At 40.9% G+C, this 16,089-nt stretch overlaps 1 protein-coding gene across 1 annotated transcript in view; it reads left to right on the top strand.

The window, feature by feature from the left end:
- Positions 1–16,089, top strand: part of HERC3 (HECT and RLD domain containing E3 ubiquitin protein ligase 3) — a 134,742-nt gene that overhangs the window by 52,648 nt on the left and 66,005 nt on the right. Inside the window, exons 8-14 of the mRNA XM_007450674.1 lie at positions 1,913–1,989; positions 5,397–5,521; positions 7,709–7,768; positions 11,037–11,148; positions 11,569–11,758; positions 13,103–13,266; positions 13,399–13,512. Coding sequence (XP_007450736.1) covers positions 1,913–1,989; positions 5,397–5,521; positions 7,709–7,768; positions 11,037–11,148; positions 11,569–11,758; positions 13,103–13,266; positions 13,399–13,512 — 842 coding nt within the window. The remainder of the gene's footprint in view (positions 1–1,912; positions 1,990–5,396; positions 5,522–7,708; positions 7,769–11,036; positions 11,149–11,568; positions 11,759–13,102; positions 13,267–13,398; positions 13,513–16,089) is intronic.

The following is a 16,089-nucleotide window of genomic DNA, read 5'->3' as shown; positions in this document are numbered from 1 at the left end:
CGCGGGCCTCTCACTGTTGTGACCTCTCCCGTTGCGGAGCACAGGCTCCGGCTGCGCAGGCTCAGCGGCCATGGCTCACGGGCCCAGCCGCATCCCGGACAGGGTCACAGACCCGTGACCCCTGCATCACCAGGCGGACTCCCAACCACTGCACCACCAGGGAAGCCCTGTGTTCTTTTTTTTAATTTTTAAAAACGTTACACAGTTTTTAAAGATTACACTCCATTTACAGGTATTACAAAATATTGGCTATATTCCCGGTGTTGTACAACACATCCTTGTGGCCTATCTTATACCCGGTAGTTTGTACCTCCCATGCCCCAATCCTATATTGCCCGCCCTAGTTCGAACGAACCACTAATTCGTTCTCTATATCTGTGTCTTAAAGCCTGTGCTCTTAACGCTTGTGCTATGTTACCTTTCCTTTATGATTGCTATTTTGGTCAAAACATGACATGATTTCTTTTCATGCCATTTTTTCCTTCTCTTAAAAAATAGTGGAATTTTGTTCCATTTCATTTCAAAAGAGTTCCATTTCATTAGAAATCAAAATAAGGCAGTCACTCAGTAAGAGTGACTTGAAATAATACATCCAGAAGCTTAAATGCAGCTGGAGAGTCATTAGAAAGAAGTGTGATTTAATAATTAATTAATTTTGATTTTGAAGGCTATAAAATGACACACTTCTGGCTTGATCAGAATTTTATTTTAACAGTAACACTCATAAGTTCCCTGCTGGATTATAAGAAACTTAAGTACAGGGATGGAGTCTTTTCCTCTTCATAAACCTGGCATATAGCACAGGGCCTGGCACAAACTTCTCACTCAATAAATATTTATGAGAGGAACATATGAGCATCTAAAAATGTAGTGGAACTTAAAATGTAAACTAAACAAGATTTTGTTTAGGTGATGTTCCCCAAAGTGAAAGAATGGCTTGGTGTCCTCTTCTCTATCATTTGTAAATTTCTTTTTCTCTAAGGCATTGTCTGCACGTTAGGAATGCATATATTTAAGAAATACACCAATGTAAAAAACTCAAACATTTTATGGGTTAATTTGACACCACACGGTTTTTGAAGTTTAATTACCGCATAACTTATGTGATCATAAATCTGTGCTTGGATGTTAGCCAAAGTAGGTAAATTTCAACTTGTTATGTAAATGCTGTGGTTTTAGGAACCTTCATGGTAATGTGGGAGCACAGAGGAAGGCATCAAGGAGTGTTCCGGTTAGGGGAAGTCTGAGCTGTGTCTTAAAGGTTGATTTGGAGTTAGCCAGGTAGAGGATTGTGAGTGGGTGGGCAGTGGTGAGTACCGTGGAACTGCACATTCCAGGAGCACCTTTCCAGTTATGCTCTAGGAGGTGCCATTCATGGAGAATGCGGTGCGCACTGGGGGAGGGAGAGGGAGAGGCGTGGAGGTAGGAGGTAGTGTGGCGCACTAGAAATAAAAGCAAGGTGGTGGTAGGGGTGTGTCAGCACGGGCGCAGTATGATGGGAGGCAGAGCTGGGGTAGGATGTGGAGGTCCTCCGGAGGGGCTGCCGACCGCCCCCCTCAGGGGCCGAATGATTTCTTAGCAGATGTTATGGTTTACGGTAGTGACTCTTTTAAACTTCAGGGCAGTGGCATGACAGACTTAGTATGAAAACCAGAGACGAGGTCAGGACAAGCTGGCAGTGGGAGGGAGGGAGGGAGGGAGGGTTAGAGTGGAAGGTACAGTTTTATATGTTTAATTTTAACTGAGGTGGAAACAGTCCTGGGAAGAGAGCCGGGGGAGGAGGTTTCTTACCTCTCGGACAGAATTAAATGGATAGGAAACCGTTCTGAAGCATATTTTGGAATATTAGAAAAGGGGATCAAGGAAGAACGTTAATTGTTGAAAAATACGCTCTCGAAAATTTTTTTGACAGATCGCTTTAAATATCATATTGTTAAGCAGATCTTCTCTGGAGGAGACCAGACTTTTGTACTTTGCTCCAAATATGAGGTAACATTTTCTTTTGACTGTTACTTTGGGGGTGGAATAATGGTGAACCAATATTTATTTTAATAAATAATTTCATGAGAGCAACGTTACTCTTTGTTTCTACCACTTTTATTATATTAAAATAAGCCAACTAAACCTTGAGGTCATCTCCATTTTGCTTCCTTGAAGTGCCAATAATTTTCTTGGTATTTTAATCACAGAGTTCTAATTTATAATCGAAAACTATTTATTTATATCTGGATTTGTCCCAAAAGAGATTTAAGGAGACCTTAGAGAGTTCATACTTACTTTGGGATTATTTGACTTCCCATTCTTTCCTTGCCTGTTAAGTAGCCACAAATGCTGGGTGTTTGAGAGCTCTCTGGGTTGGTTGATGTGATCGAGCCTACACAAAGTATAAGAGATGCCACGGTATTCAGCTCTCCTTTGTTATTTATCATCTGCTCGTAGCACCACACTAAAATTTCCCTCAGGTTGTCTCCTGCATCACTGTGATGGGTAAGTCAGGAAGGATGACATTCTTTCAGGGCTGGAGGTCGTGGAGGACGTGGGCCAGGTATCTGTGACAGGGCTTTGGTTCACCCCCCTCTCTGGATGAGAAATGTCAGTCTGAAGTCAGCACAGATTTGTTTCCTGCTTTCCACCGCCTACCCTGCTCTCAGGCTCCCTGTCCTCTCTCCCTCCCTACCCCTCCCCTCCCCTGGCCACCTTGCTTTTATTCAACAGGCACTTAGGGAGGACCAGCGGTCTGTAGTGCGTGGATCCTTATCTTCCGCTGGAGGAGCCGGGAAGGGGCCTTGGTGATGACAAAGGAATCAATAGGTTGGAAAGAAAATGAGGGTCTGTGGACACAAGGGGCCTTGTCGCTGCTGGAAACGCTCCGCCTCTCTCTGATACTTGGCCATCTTTCAGTACGCGATGTTCTTGCCTTCTAGTCAGTGTCATTCTATGACTTTGGTAGTAAAGGTTGTGCTGGAGTCTGAGGCTGCAGGTTGGGCAGCTGAAACTGACAATTAGCTCTTTTCCAGGTCAGGATCCTGGAGAAAGTTCTGTTGAGTGCAGCCATCTGGGGTGATTTGGAACTGTTGCTTTAGACCTATTTTAGGACCAGCTTCAGTGCTTCACAGAGAAACCTTGAGAAAAGCTGAGACTATTCTTTGTTCCTTTAAGATGCTAATAAAGCGAAATATGAAAAGCCCTGAATCTCTGCAGGATAATAACTTTGTGTCCACAAGTAGTAGAGTTTGAAGTATTCATTTCCCTGTGAAACTGGCTTGACTAACCAACTTCAGTTTTCCTGTGAAATTCAACATAAAACTTGGTTTCATTTCTTTTGTAAATATGGTATCTGATGTTCGTACTTGGCTTTTAAATTTACTGTAATTAACACTGTTGGGACTGGAGAGCAAAACGTTGATGAGAAGGAAGTGAAAGTAGCATATTGTTGGAGAAATTAAATTTTCCGGGTTAAATTTTAAACAGCTGTAAGAGTTGTATGCATTAAAAATGTAAGATAACAAAGAAAGAAGAAACTAAAAATAGAATATGACTTAGAAAAGTATTGTTTGTTTGCTTGCTTGATTTTGAAGTATAATTAACCTACAACACTATTTTAGTTCCTGGTACACAACATAGTGATTTGACATTTCTATAATTTCAAAATGGTCACCGCAAGAAGTCTAGTTACCATCTGTCACCATACAGAAATATTACATAATTATTGACTAAGACCTAGGAGTCTTAAAAAGATGCTGATGTCTCTAGAGATTCTGATTTAACTGGTCTAGAGTGTGACTTGGCTGTCGGGATTTTTGAAAGCTCTGGTGATCCAAAGTGCAGCCACAGTTGGGAAACACCGACCTAGACCAAGTCTTTCTTTTGGGGCTGTATGTAATTCGAAGGTATGGAAAATCAACGCTTTTTCTTGAGTCTTTGTGTGATTCTGAGGTTGCGCTGCATCCAAGGCATCTGTGGTTTATTGGACTTGCAATGAAGACTGACAGAATAGTTCTATGTTTATATTTTATTGTAAGTATGTGTTAGTGTCTCTGTTCAGCTACCCCTTTGAATGGGGGAAGTAATTAAAATTTACATAATGACAGTGGGTTGCAAGACCGTGGTGGAGAGGCAGTCTTGTTTGTGTGTTCTCAAGTGTCTGCTCTGTCTTATAGGTTTTCTCTATGTAATCCAAGATGGCTTTTGTTCTCTCAGTAGATGTCTGTGGTCATTTTCATAATATAATTATCAAGAACAGATGATCATAAACTTTGACGAGCGTCTCTGATTTGTTACATGCCCTTCTCCTTTCCCCTTATAATGATATCTAAACTCATAACTCTGAGAAGGTAACCAAGCAAATTTACTCAGAAAGTTGTGTTTTTATGTGCAGGTGCAAAGGAGAAAAAGTGATCATCTGGTTAATGCGTTAATATTACTCTTTTCCTCCTTTTTAGTGACAAGTACAGGAGGCATAAAGCACTCTCAACTTCTTAGTTCTAGATCAAGAACAGGACTGGGGGAAAATAAGGTGAAAAAGAGCCATTTTAGGAAATAGAAGTGCTTATATTATTATTATTTTTTAATCTCACTGAAGAAAGGACGTGCAGTACAGTAGTGCTGGGCAGCATTTGGGATTTTCAAGGCCATTATTGACATGTCCTTTTTGTTACCTTTCTTATAAATTTATAGCTCTGTACTCTGAGCAAGATATTAAGAGGCATTAAGTTTTCAAGGATTATTTGCGATACAGATTGTAACTGAACTCTGACTTTGTATAATACGTTTTGTTGGAGTTTGGTCAGCAGCTATGGCAAATGATTAGTAATGTGTAAGCCTTGATGTTATGGTGAGTCAGAGCAGAGCGGGAAAGAAGCCTGGAGAAGTCATATTGGTTTGGTTTCTCTGGGGAGTGTGCTAAAGGGCCATCCCAACTTCAGAGCTCCCCATGGGACTGGCTGAGGCCTCTGTTACACTGAGCTGCAGTTCAGCGTCTCCTTCGGCCCAATCCTGCCTCTTTCATCCCTAAGGAAATGTGGTTCTGAAGCACCCCCCGCCCCTGAACATAAATCTCAGGCTCAGAGTCTGTTTCCCAGAGGAATCATACAGGTTTAAATCCTGCCGGAGGCAAGGGGACTGGGTCCCGGTACCACGCCCCCACCTGCTGCTGGGTGGGAAAGGACGGAAGCACTAGCCCAGGGCAGCACAGCTGGGAGCCCTCAGGAGTGTACACTCTCAGCAGCTGGGGGAGTGAGCACCTCCATTCTGAAGGGTGGGAGGATCTGGCAGTGCACCCCAGCTCCTGTATGTAAGTGCAGCGCAAAGCGGGGAATATACCGGGAGAGGGAGATGAGGAAAGACCCATGCTATCACATGGTTTCTCTTTTTTATTGTTATATTTAATCCTTCAGAATTCTTCTCCTGCCGTCGACTTCAGAACGATGAACCAAGCACATTACACCAGTTTAATCAATGATGAAACCATAGCAGTTTGGAGACAAAAACTCTCAGAACACAACAATGCAAATACAATCAAGTATGTGGTTGCATGTTTTCATGTTGTTTCAAAGTGTGTTGGAACTTCCTAGCTTAGTGATTTTTTCCCTACTTCCGTATTGAGGTTGTGACTATAAATGGAGTCTTACATTTTAGGGAATCAGTTTTTGGGCACATGTTTATTCAGGATTTGGTGCCCTTAGACCCAGATAACGTAATAGGCTGTTCCCCCATTATCTCACAGAATGTGTTCCTCAGCCTCCCTTGTTTGGGTCTTAATCCTGACCGATGAAGGCCTGAGTTGGCCTTTCTGCTAAGAAAACTCAGTGTTATTGTTTAACTGCAAGAGTTTCTTCATATGCATATTCCAAAGCGCATCCCAAATCTGAGACAGCTTATTTTACCTAATCTGAGTAATTTAGCATTTTCACATTCAGAATGATCAGTTGAGATAGTAATTCGGTGTCAAGTAGAGAAAAAAGTACAGTTAAAGGACTGAGGCCTTTCAGCAAGTTTATTTCATTCTTAAAAGAGAATGTTTTTTTGTTTTTTGTTTTTTTTTTACATTTTTACACATTTTATTGGCTTTCCTCAGCATTTCCATTTTTCTGCAGAGTCTTATTCTTGGGAATGAATGAATCAGGCTGAATATTAGGTGGTGACGGTTCCCAGAAATGTGTATAAAGCATCTTGCTTTATGATAGAGATCGTAGTGGAGCAAATGCCCAGGGCCCTAAAGTTTGGGCACACCAGGTGGCAGCTTTTTTTTTTTTGCGGTACACGGGCCTCTCACTGTTGTGGTCCCTCCCGTTGCGGAGCACAGGCTCCGGACACACAGGCTCAGCGGCCATGGCTCACGGGCCCAAGCCGCTCCGCGGCATGTGGGATCCTCCCAGACCGGGGCACGAACCCGCGTCCCCTGCATCGGCAGGCGGACTCTCAACCACTGCACCACCTGGGAAGCCCCAGGTGGCAGCTTTTTGAGTGGAGGATCATTGGGAATGCCCTAGAGCACCTCCATGGCGGTCCTCGAATCCCTCTAACTTTGGGCGGTTCTGCTGGGACGCTCAGGAGGGAAGGTGGCAGGGAAGGGGCTGGGGGACGAGACTCACCGTGGGAGGGGTTGGGGGGACTGAGACCTCCTTGGCTGGGACCTTGACACTTCACTAATTCTTAGTTTTCTTTTTTTTTTTTTTAAGATGTTGGGGGTAGGAGTTTTTATTAATTTATTTTTGCTGTGTTGGGTCTTTGTTTCTGTGCGAGGGCTTTCTCTAGAGTTGCGGCAAGCGGGGGCCAGTCTTCATCACTATCGCAGCCTCTCTTGTCGCGGAGCACAGGCTCCAGACGTGCAGGCTCAGTAGCTGTGGCTCATGGGCCCAGTTGCTCCGCGGCATGTGGGATCCTCCCAGACCAGGGCTCGAACCCGTGTCCCCTGCACTGGCAGGCAGATTCTCAACCGCTGTGCCACCAGGGAAGCCCTAATTCTTAGTTTTCTTATTTACGAAAGGGCAGGATGCAAGAAATGGTCTCTAAAGATCTTTCCTGACCCTGATTCTCTAATTAATAGAAGTTGCTGTGATCCCCTCAACTGTATATTTGTTTTATTCCTTCCCTTTTCCTTATATTAAATAAGAGAGTCCGGGGTTCCTGACTGCAGTTTCACCCTGGGTCCTCAGAAACTAGCGGTTTCCTCAGACACTATGTAATCTAGGTAATAGGAATAAATACTTATTTCACTTATTTTTAGTTTCTTTCTCCGATGGGTAACAAAATAGAAGGAAGTACTTGTTTGGTTATTAATTCGCAAAGATACTTTCTGTGTTTGGTAAATAACAGCTCAACTTCTCTTTTTTTGGTTTTATTTTGTGTTCACTTCTGGAGGTGAGGTGGGGAGTGTCTTAGATGATTGGTGGGAAAAGAACGTTCAAGATCATTATTATTAGGCCCAAGAGTTTTCTTTTGGTAGCTTTAATACCGTCTTTTTATTTTATTTTAACATGACTTAAGGAAAACTTAAGCTCTTGTCCATTTTGAGACATGACATGATGTTTCTCTAAAGCAATGTACATTTTCCAAGGCTTCACCTGGGTAAGAAAAAGTGGCTATTAATGAAACCGTGGAATAGAGGACTAAGCCTGGAATAGAGGACTAAGCCTGTTGTTTAATGCTTAAACAACCGTTTATTTGTAATTATTAAAGGCTTCCCTCCCTTTTTCTTCCTGAGCAGCGGTGTCATTCAGATACTATCTTCTGCAGCCTGTTGGAATGGAAGTTTTCTTGAGAAAAAGTAAGTGATTTATTAGTCTTTAAAAAAAAAAAACAAAACACATGTGATGCAAATACTTACTCAGCAAAGGCCGTGAAAGACTTCTGTTCTCTTTGATGGTGGTTGGCCTTAATTCAGTGGATAAGCCAATGATTTGCACAGAAAGTGGAACGCCCAATGATGATGAGTGAGAGGACCTCAGGAAGAGCGATGCTGATTCAATGCCGGGTTGGCAGAGAAGCAGGTTACCAAAGAGAGACACGGCATCTCAGAAAGGGTTGGTGTAGTCAAAAGTAAGATTTTTCAGGGTATTCCAAAATGTTAATCGTATTTATTCTTAAATTCTTAATTCTTTAAATAATCTCCTTGGGGCTTCCCTGGTGGCGCAGTGGTTGAGAGTCCACCTGCCGATGCAGGGGGCACGGGTTCGTGCCCCGGTCCAGGAAGATCCCACATGCCGCGGAACGGCTGGGCCTGTGAGCCATGGCCGCTGGGCCTGCACGTCTGGACCGAAAAAAAAAAAAAAAAAAAATCTCCTTGGTTTCTTTGGTTTGCTTTCCCATAGTTTTTTCTTTTCTCAGAAAGAGTGAATTTAGGGAAAAAGTTCCAAAGAGGATTCAGGGACTCCTTGGGCTCAGGGCCAGCCCAGCCCACCAGGAAATTACATTTGGCCTGAACTCCCAGGTTGTAAATAATGTTTCTTTGCTAGGCCTTATCCCTTCTGCAAATATCCCCCTCAGGAACTTGCTGCAGCAGAAGGGTCTTGTCATCGGTTTTGATCGTTGGTGATCCCAACTCCTGACCATCTTTTTATATCCTTTTCCTGCCAGTGACAATGCTAATGAAATCCCACGAAGACTTAGACTTCAGTTCTGTGTGTGAATCTCATCTCCCACTCCATCCCTGCCCCAAATTCTGTCCCTAACTGGGTTGCAAGAGATTGCTTCAGAAACTCTGTTCAGTTACAGTTAAAGATTGCAAAGTCATTTACTTGTATCATTAGGGCAACTGAAATGAGCTCATCCAGTTCATTTCAGAGTCAATACTTAGGCTTTCCCTCCAGGGAAAAATATTCTGTACTGTGCTACTCTTGGTCTTTTAGAATAGTGGTTCTCAGCCAGGCTGATTTGCTTCCCAGGGGACATTCAGTAATCTCTACTGACATTTTTTAGTTGTTACAGTGGTGGCGAATATACTACTGGCATCTAGTGGGCAAAGGCCAGAGATGCTGCCAAGCATCTCACAATTCCACCCACCCAGAAAAGAATTATCCGACCCCAAAAATCAATAGTCCCAAGGTTGAGAAGTCTTATTCTAGAAGGACAGCTTTTATGAAAGTTGGGAATGGCTCTTGGCCGGATTTCTTAGGCTATCCATCCTTAGTATCATGGATTCTGTAGATTTGTGGGTAAAACCTTTTTTAAAAAATTTTTTTAATTTTTTATTTTATTATCATTATTTTTTTTCGGTACGCGGGCCTCTCACCGTTGTGACCTCTCCCCTTGCGGAGCACAGGCTCCGGACGCTCAGCGGCCACGGCTCACGTGCCCATCCGCTCCGCGGCATGTGGTATCTTCCCGGACCGGGGCACGAACCCTTGTTCCCTGCATCGGCAGGCGGACTCTCAACCGCTGCGCCACCAGGGAAACCCATAAACCTTTTTTTTTTAAAATGGACTTCGGTGCTATTTCTGGAGTTTTCCTCCTGCTTTATGTAAACTACATCGTAGTAAACCAGTGAAAATGAAGATCCAGTTTAACAAAGCATAAATACATGTAGATAAAATATTTTGTTTTTTCTTAACAGCATAGCAGAAGGTACTTCTAAGCATATGGAAGGTTACATATGGGACATTGGAATTAATTTCTATGTTTTGGGCAAATTTGTTTTTAGAATGGCAGTAACAAAAGATCCAACAAACAAAGCCTAAGTAGCTCTTCTTGTTTGACCACTTCGGTTCCAATACGTATAATTATGGTTTTTTCCCAAATGTTAGAAAGTCTACTTATTTTTTTCTAGATTAAAACAATGTCAGATGGTATTAAAACTATCTGAATGTGTCTGTTACACATAAACAGAAGGCTGTTTTGCAAATAGTTCTTTTGTAGTTAGCAGATGTGGTATGTTCAAGAGTGGGAATTTACACGAGACATTCTCCAAGTCTCTAAAAAACTAAGACTTTATTTAAGGTTAGAAAAATGATTAGTTGCTAGGAAGTTAAAAACAGTAGCAGTGAAATTAGTCCCTGAGTGAATGTAATCGTATCCCTTGTGTTAACTGAGCAAGGCATTAACTTTGCATTTATTGTAGATCTGATTTTTTTAAAAATACTTGCTTTAAACTTGGCATTTGTTGATGAGTGGGCCAGTTTGCACAAGGGATGTTTTTTGCACCCAGTCATAGTGTCTATGTCTAGTTCAGTGTACCACAATGACAGAAAGAGTCAAAAATACAAAAGTAAATCAGGAAAAGAACACTGTGCATATAAATTTCAAGACAGCCTCAAATTGAAATGATGATCCTTGTACTCTGACTTGAAGGAAAAAGGACTTGAAAAAAAATTTTTTTTAATTAATTTATTTTTGTCTGCGTTGGGCCTTTGTTGCTGCACGCGGGATTTCTCTAGTTGTGGAGAGCGGGGGCTACTCCTCACTGTGGTGCGCGGGCTTCTCACTGCAGTGGCTTCTCTTGTTGCGGAGCACGGGCTCTAGGTGCACAGGCTTCAGTAGTTGTGGCTCGCGGACTTCAGAGCGCAGGCTCAGTAGTTGTGGCGCACGGGCTTAGTTGCTCCGCGGCATGTGGGATCCTCCTGGACCAGGGCTCAAACCCGTGTCCCCTGCATTGGCAGGTGGATTCTTAACCACTGCGCCACCAGGGAAGCCCAAGACTTGAAAATTTTAAGATCATCTTGAAAAAAGGGATTCTAGAGAGATTTATTCTGTCAGCTTTCCCCAAAGTTAATGTTTTTGTGCATCTGGTCTGCCAGGTCAAATTTAAATCTGATCATCTGATCAGTATGTAGAGTATGTATTTTGTTGACAGCTTTGTAATTCCTACCTATCAGAGTGTTTGTTTTGTTTTTCTTTTATTACGTATTTTTTTAAAATTAATTTTTACTGGAGTATAGTTGCTTTACAGTGTTGTGTTAGTTTCTACTGTACAGCACGATGAATCGGCTTTACATATACATATATCCCCTCCTTTTTGGATTTCCTTCCCGTTTAGGTCACCACAGTGCATTAAGTAGGGTTCCCTGTGCTATACATATTTTTTGTTTTTATTTGTTTAGAATTGATGAGCATTTTAAAACAAGTCCCCAAATCCCTGGGATTGACCTGAACTCAACTAGAGTGTTATTTGAGAAGTTAATGAACTCTCAGCACTCCATGATTCTAGAACAGGTATGTTTCTTTAACTTTTACAAAGTGCATGCTTAAAAATGTATTTTTGCATTGAAGTGAGCTGACTTTCAAGAGAAAAAGAAAAAGTAGGATGAAAAGGCAGAAGAAATCTTGTATAAATCTTGACTCTGTAAAATATTCACTTTGGGAATTTGACCTGCCTATAACTTTCTCTCTGGCTTAAGTTTTTCTAAGGAAATGCTCCCCCAGAGTGTAAGGTCTGCATGGGCACAGATCTTTGGCTTTTCTTTTCACTGATGTATCCTGAGTGCCCAGACCAGTGCCTGGCTCGTAGAGGGTCTTGAGTACATACTGAATGAATGAGAGTTGAGAGTCTCTCAGATAGTTTATGAATTTAGAGATCAGGTAACTAGATCTCAGGTGTGTTTGAATTTCTCAATACTCTTTTCTCTCACGCAGATCTTAAATAGCTTTGAAAGTTGCCTGATTCCTCAGTTGTCAAGTTCACCACCAGATGTTGAAGCAATGAGAATCTACTTAATACTACCGGAGTTTCCCCTGCTCCAGGATTCTAAGTATTACATAACGTTGACTATTCCCCTGGCTATGGCCATTCTGCGGCTGGATACAAACCCCAGCAAAGTCTTAGGTGATTTGCTACACTGAATACCAGAGGTTTTGTGCTTTTTATCTTATTCATGTGACCGTTGGCTCCTGGTGGATTGACATGCAAGAATCTATTTGTTGCCATTTAATATCCTTAACACTTAAAACTTTTCTTTCTTTGCTGTTAATTTCTAATTTGCAGTTTGAACAAATTGAACCATTATTTAGGTTATTTGAAATGATTTACACCAAACTAATCTTGATTTTTAAATATTCACAAAGTTAGATTATTAGACTTTATTTTTTTCTCCTCCTACACTTGCTAGTGGTTAATAGTGCCTGAGAATTAGCGTCCATCTGTTGTTTTTTCTCTTGCACCTAATTTAGGGGGTGGGAGTGAAATGAACAGTTGTGGTGTGATACACAGGTCTCCAGAAAAGGAGAGGAAGAAAATGACCCCGTGGAGACTTACCAAATGTTTGTTTTGTTTTTCTTTTTTAGGACAGTTGAGTCCACACTGATTTTTGCAGGCTACGGACACTTTGCTGAGATAAGAACCTTCCGTTCCTCAGTGAATTGGAGAGTGTCTCTCACGGGAGTAGAGCCTGAGATGTTTTTATTAATCAAATGCAGAACGTCTGGCACCTGGCTTTTTCCTTTTATTTTAATTTTTCCTGGTACCTTTGTTTTAGGTGTATTCACTGCAGCTCAGTAACTTCTGCGTTCCATATGGAGTAGGATGTTACTCGAGTGTGGTCTCCCCATGAGTAAAGAGACCTGTGTGGCTCAGGATGGAATACTGGCTTTTCCATATTGCTTCCACCTTTTGTAGAAGGTGGAACCATTCTACAGATAATCAAGAAAGCACCAGTAAGATGTTGGTCCTTAATTTTTTTAAGCTCAAAAGCCCTTTGGGGCATATTGTCTCAGGTGTTCTGATAGATTGTGAGGTAGAGATATAGCAGTCTTTGAAGGAATATTACCTGACTTAAAAATTTGGGGTTTTTTTTTTTTTTTTTACAGGACTTAGGTGGTGGCTGAGAAGAGGGCTAAAAGGACGAGGATATGTGAATGCTCCTGCCCGAAATATGTGCCTGAGCATCTTGTCCACATGTGCCCTTGGAACTGAACTTTTAGATTAGGCTTCTGGATGAATCCTTGAGGAAAAAAATCAAATAAAGCTTTATAACAAAGCTCCAGGATTCTCGTACAGCTGCCACTCTCTCCAGAAATGCTTTAATGGATTCTTTTTAAAGTTAGTTTTGGGAAACTGTATTTTAGACTAATGCTTATCTTCTAGCTGGAGCAGTTTTTAGCTAGCAGGCAGAAGACATCAATACTTGATGAAGATCACATGTTGAAATATGTCTTTCCTTTCTTTCTAAAGATAACTGGTGGTCTCAGGTATGCCCGAAATATTTCACGAAGCTGGTAAACCTCTATAAAGGTGCAGTGGTTTATCTACTGAGAGGAAGAAAGACATTCTTAATTCCTGTACTGTTTAACAATTATATTACAGCAGCGCTCAAGCTCTTGGAGAAGTTATACAAGGTGAGCATAGAGAAGAGCCAGAGGGGAGAGCGATGCAGAGATAGTAGGGTCAGATGATCTACCGAGATGTTCTGTGGGAAGCCATTTACCAGTCGCCTGGGTCTTAGTTGCCCCTGTCTTGTTCTTCATCAGGTAAATCTTAAAGTGAAGCATGTGGAATATGATACATTTTATATTCCTGAGGTTTCCAGTCTTGTGGACATTCAGGAAGACTACCTCATGTGGTTCTTACATCAAGCAGGCATGGTAAGAATTCATGTAAAGCATATCTCAAAGCTTTCATCTTTTCTCAGAGTACACGTAAGGGCAAGGAAAGCACATCTGAACTCTAAAGTTTGTCCTTGACTTGGATGTTAGTGCTATACCTGTGTTTGATCAGCTGGCTTTTGCACTTTTGAAACACTGAAGTGCTTTGAGTAATCATAAGCAGTCACAGATGGGTAGTCACCCAGAACGGTATAAATTTTAATTAGTTGCCAGAATTAAAAAAAATCAAGGTATCTAAAATAGTCAGACTCATAGAAAGTAGAATGGTGGTTGCCAGGGTCTGGGGAAGGAGAAAATGGAGAGTTGTTGTTTAATGGGTATAGACTTTGTTTTACTTATTTATTTTTTTAATTGACATATAGTTGATTTACGATACTGTGTTAGTTTCAGGTGTGCAGCGCAGTGATTCATATATCTATCTATATCTATATATGTTCCTTTTCAGATTGTTTTCCCTTATAGGGTGTTACAGAATATTGAGTAGAGTTCCCTGTGCTATACAGTAGGTCCTTGTTGATTATCTGTTTTGTATGTAGTGGTGTGTATATGTTAATCCCAAACTCCTAATTTATCCCTCCCCCCATCTTTCCCCTTTGGTAACCGTGAGTTTGTTTTCTATGTCTGTGAGTCTATTTCTGTTTTATAAATAAGTTCATTTGTATCATTTTTTTAGATTTCACGTATAAGTGATATCGTATGATATTTGTCCTTCTCTGGCTTACTTCACTTAGTATGAGAATCTCTAGGACTTTCAGTTTTGCATGATGAAAACGTTCTGGACATTCATTGCACAATTATGCAAATGTAGTTAACACTAATGAACTGTACACTTGAAGATGTTAAAGATGGTAAACTTTATATGTCTTTTACCACAATTTTAAAGAGTCAAGGCACATAAAATGTATTTCTGGCTTTTCTTGAAACTTGGAAGATCTGGCAACATGACCTGTCTTTCCAGATGGCGCCAGTTGGCTGGAGTTCAGTGGGGGCTCTTTGGATGAGGCTGAGACGTGCCAGAGTCCCCACTGCAGCTTGACTTTGACCCTGAGGAAAGGATCATTTACTAATTGTCGTCATCTAACAGCTAGCCTACTTTAGTCATCCTATTGTCAGCTGCCTGAACCCTACAGGCTACCTCTGACTTGGGATTACGTGTGTGAAAATGTCACGTATCCCTGACCTGGTTCTCACTATACGTTAGAACTGCGGGTTCCTGCCTGCCACCCTTGGCTTGGTTCCTCAGTTTGATTGTAGACTGGCTTGGGATATATGCAAGGCTTTTTAGGATCCCCCATCTGTGGATTATGTATAAGTTTGAGTGATGTCAGAAAAGAGAGTGATTATTTGGTTATTATATTTAGTGAAGCCATGCATAGCAGACACATTTGAGGTGAGTCCTTGCCAATTAAGCAGATTCATCACTGACATTTAGGCAGTATTTCCCTATACGCTGTAGGGCTTTTGGAGGTCAGTAGTGGTTTCCAAAAGCAAGGCATTTAAATTGGTTTATTTAGCTAAGGAAGAGTTTTTTCTTTATTAAATAACAGGTGATCAATGCTAGACACAATATTGTGTTTTTAGTAAGATTTCTGATTACTTTAAAAAACCAAAATCCTTTTCAAAAAAGTGGATGAGTCTTCAAAACGGGATTTACATGGAAATTTAACACGGAGTCTAGCAGTGAACTCTGTTTTCACCTGCTGATTTAGAAATTGTAAAAAGATAAGCCTCTCTGTTTTTTCAGTTTGTGAATACTCTTTGAATCATTAAATGTTAAGAACTGAAGTAAGCCTTATGAATTATTTAGCCAACTGCTTTGTTTCTAGGTGAGAAATTGGAGGCCCAGAGAAGCTAAACAATTTTTCCACCAATTCAATTAGCTTAAAAGCCAATTTTTCTGACTTCTAATCTACCCTTTCTTGCTGCTGAATAAAATAATCCTAATGAGCTCTAATTCTTTTTGACCCTGAAAAAGAAGTTGCTGGTGTTAAAATATAGGTTACCATGACTGTGGTCTCTGAATGGAGATACTTAAGTGAGCAACTTTTATAGTTCCTTTCTCTTAACATTTGATAAGCAAATATAAGTCTTAAATACCAGCTGCTCATCTCTTCAAAAATTAGTTATTATAGAAAGATAGAAAATTAGGTGAAATTACTGTGTGACCTTCTGTGATTTCTGTGGCATTTTTTTCTGTTATACAGTGCTATTAGAAATTAAAGTTTATATTTCTTCATATCTTGGATTTTAACGTAAAATGCTAAAGCTATTTCATATATTGATTCATGTTTTTTTGACTACTTTCTTTCGAGATATAATTGACATGTAACATTATATTAGTTTCAGGTGTATAACATAATGACTCGATACTTACATACACTGTGAAATGATCATCACAGTATGTCTAGTCACTGTCACCACACAGTTAACAAATTTGGTTTTTCTTGTGTTGAGAACTTTTAAGATTTACTCTCTTAGCAGCTTTAGCAACTAAAATATGCAACGCAGTTTTACCGTCTATAGTCACTATGCTGTGCATTATTATCACTGTGACTT

This window comes from Lipotes vexillifer, unplaced genomic scaffold, assembly GCF_000442215.2.
Source record: "Lipotes vexillifer unplaced genomic scaffold, Lipotes_vexillifer_v1.1 scaffold34, whole genome shotgun sequence".
Classification (NCBI taxonomy): domain Eukaryota; kingdom Metazoa; phylum Chordata; class Mammalia; order Artiodactyla; family Lipotidae; genus Lipotes; species Lipotes vexillifer.
The sequence above is the reverse complement of the archived record's forward strand: the minus strand, read 5'-3'. Positions and strand labels throughout refer to the sequence as shown.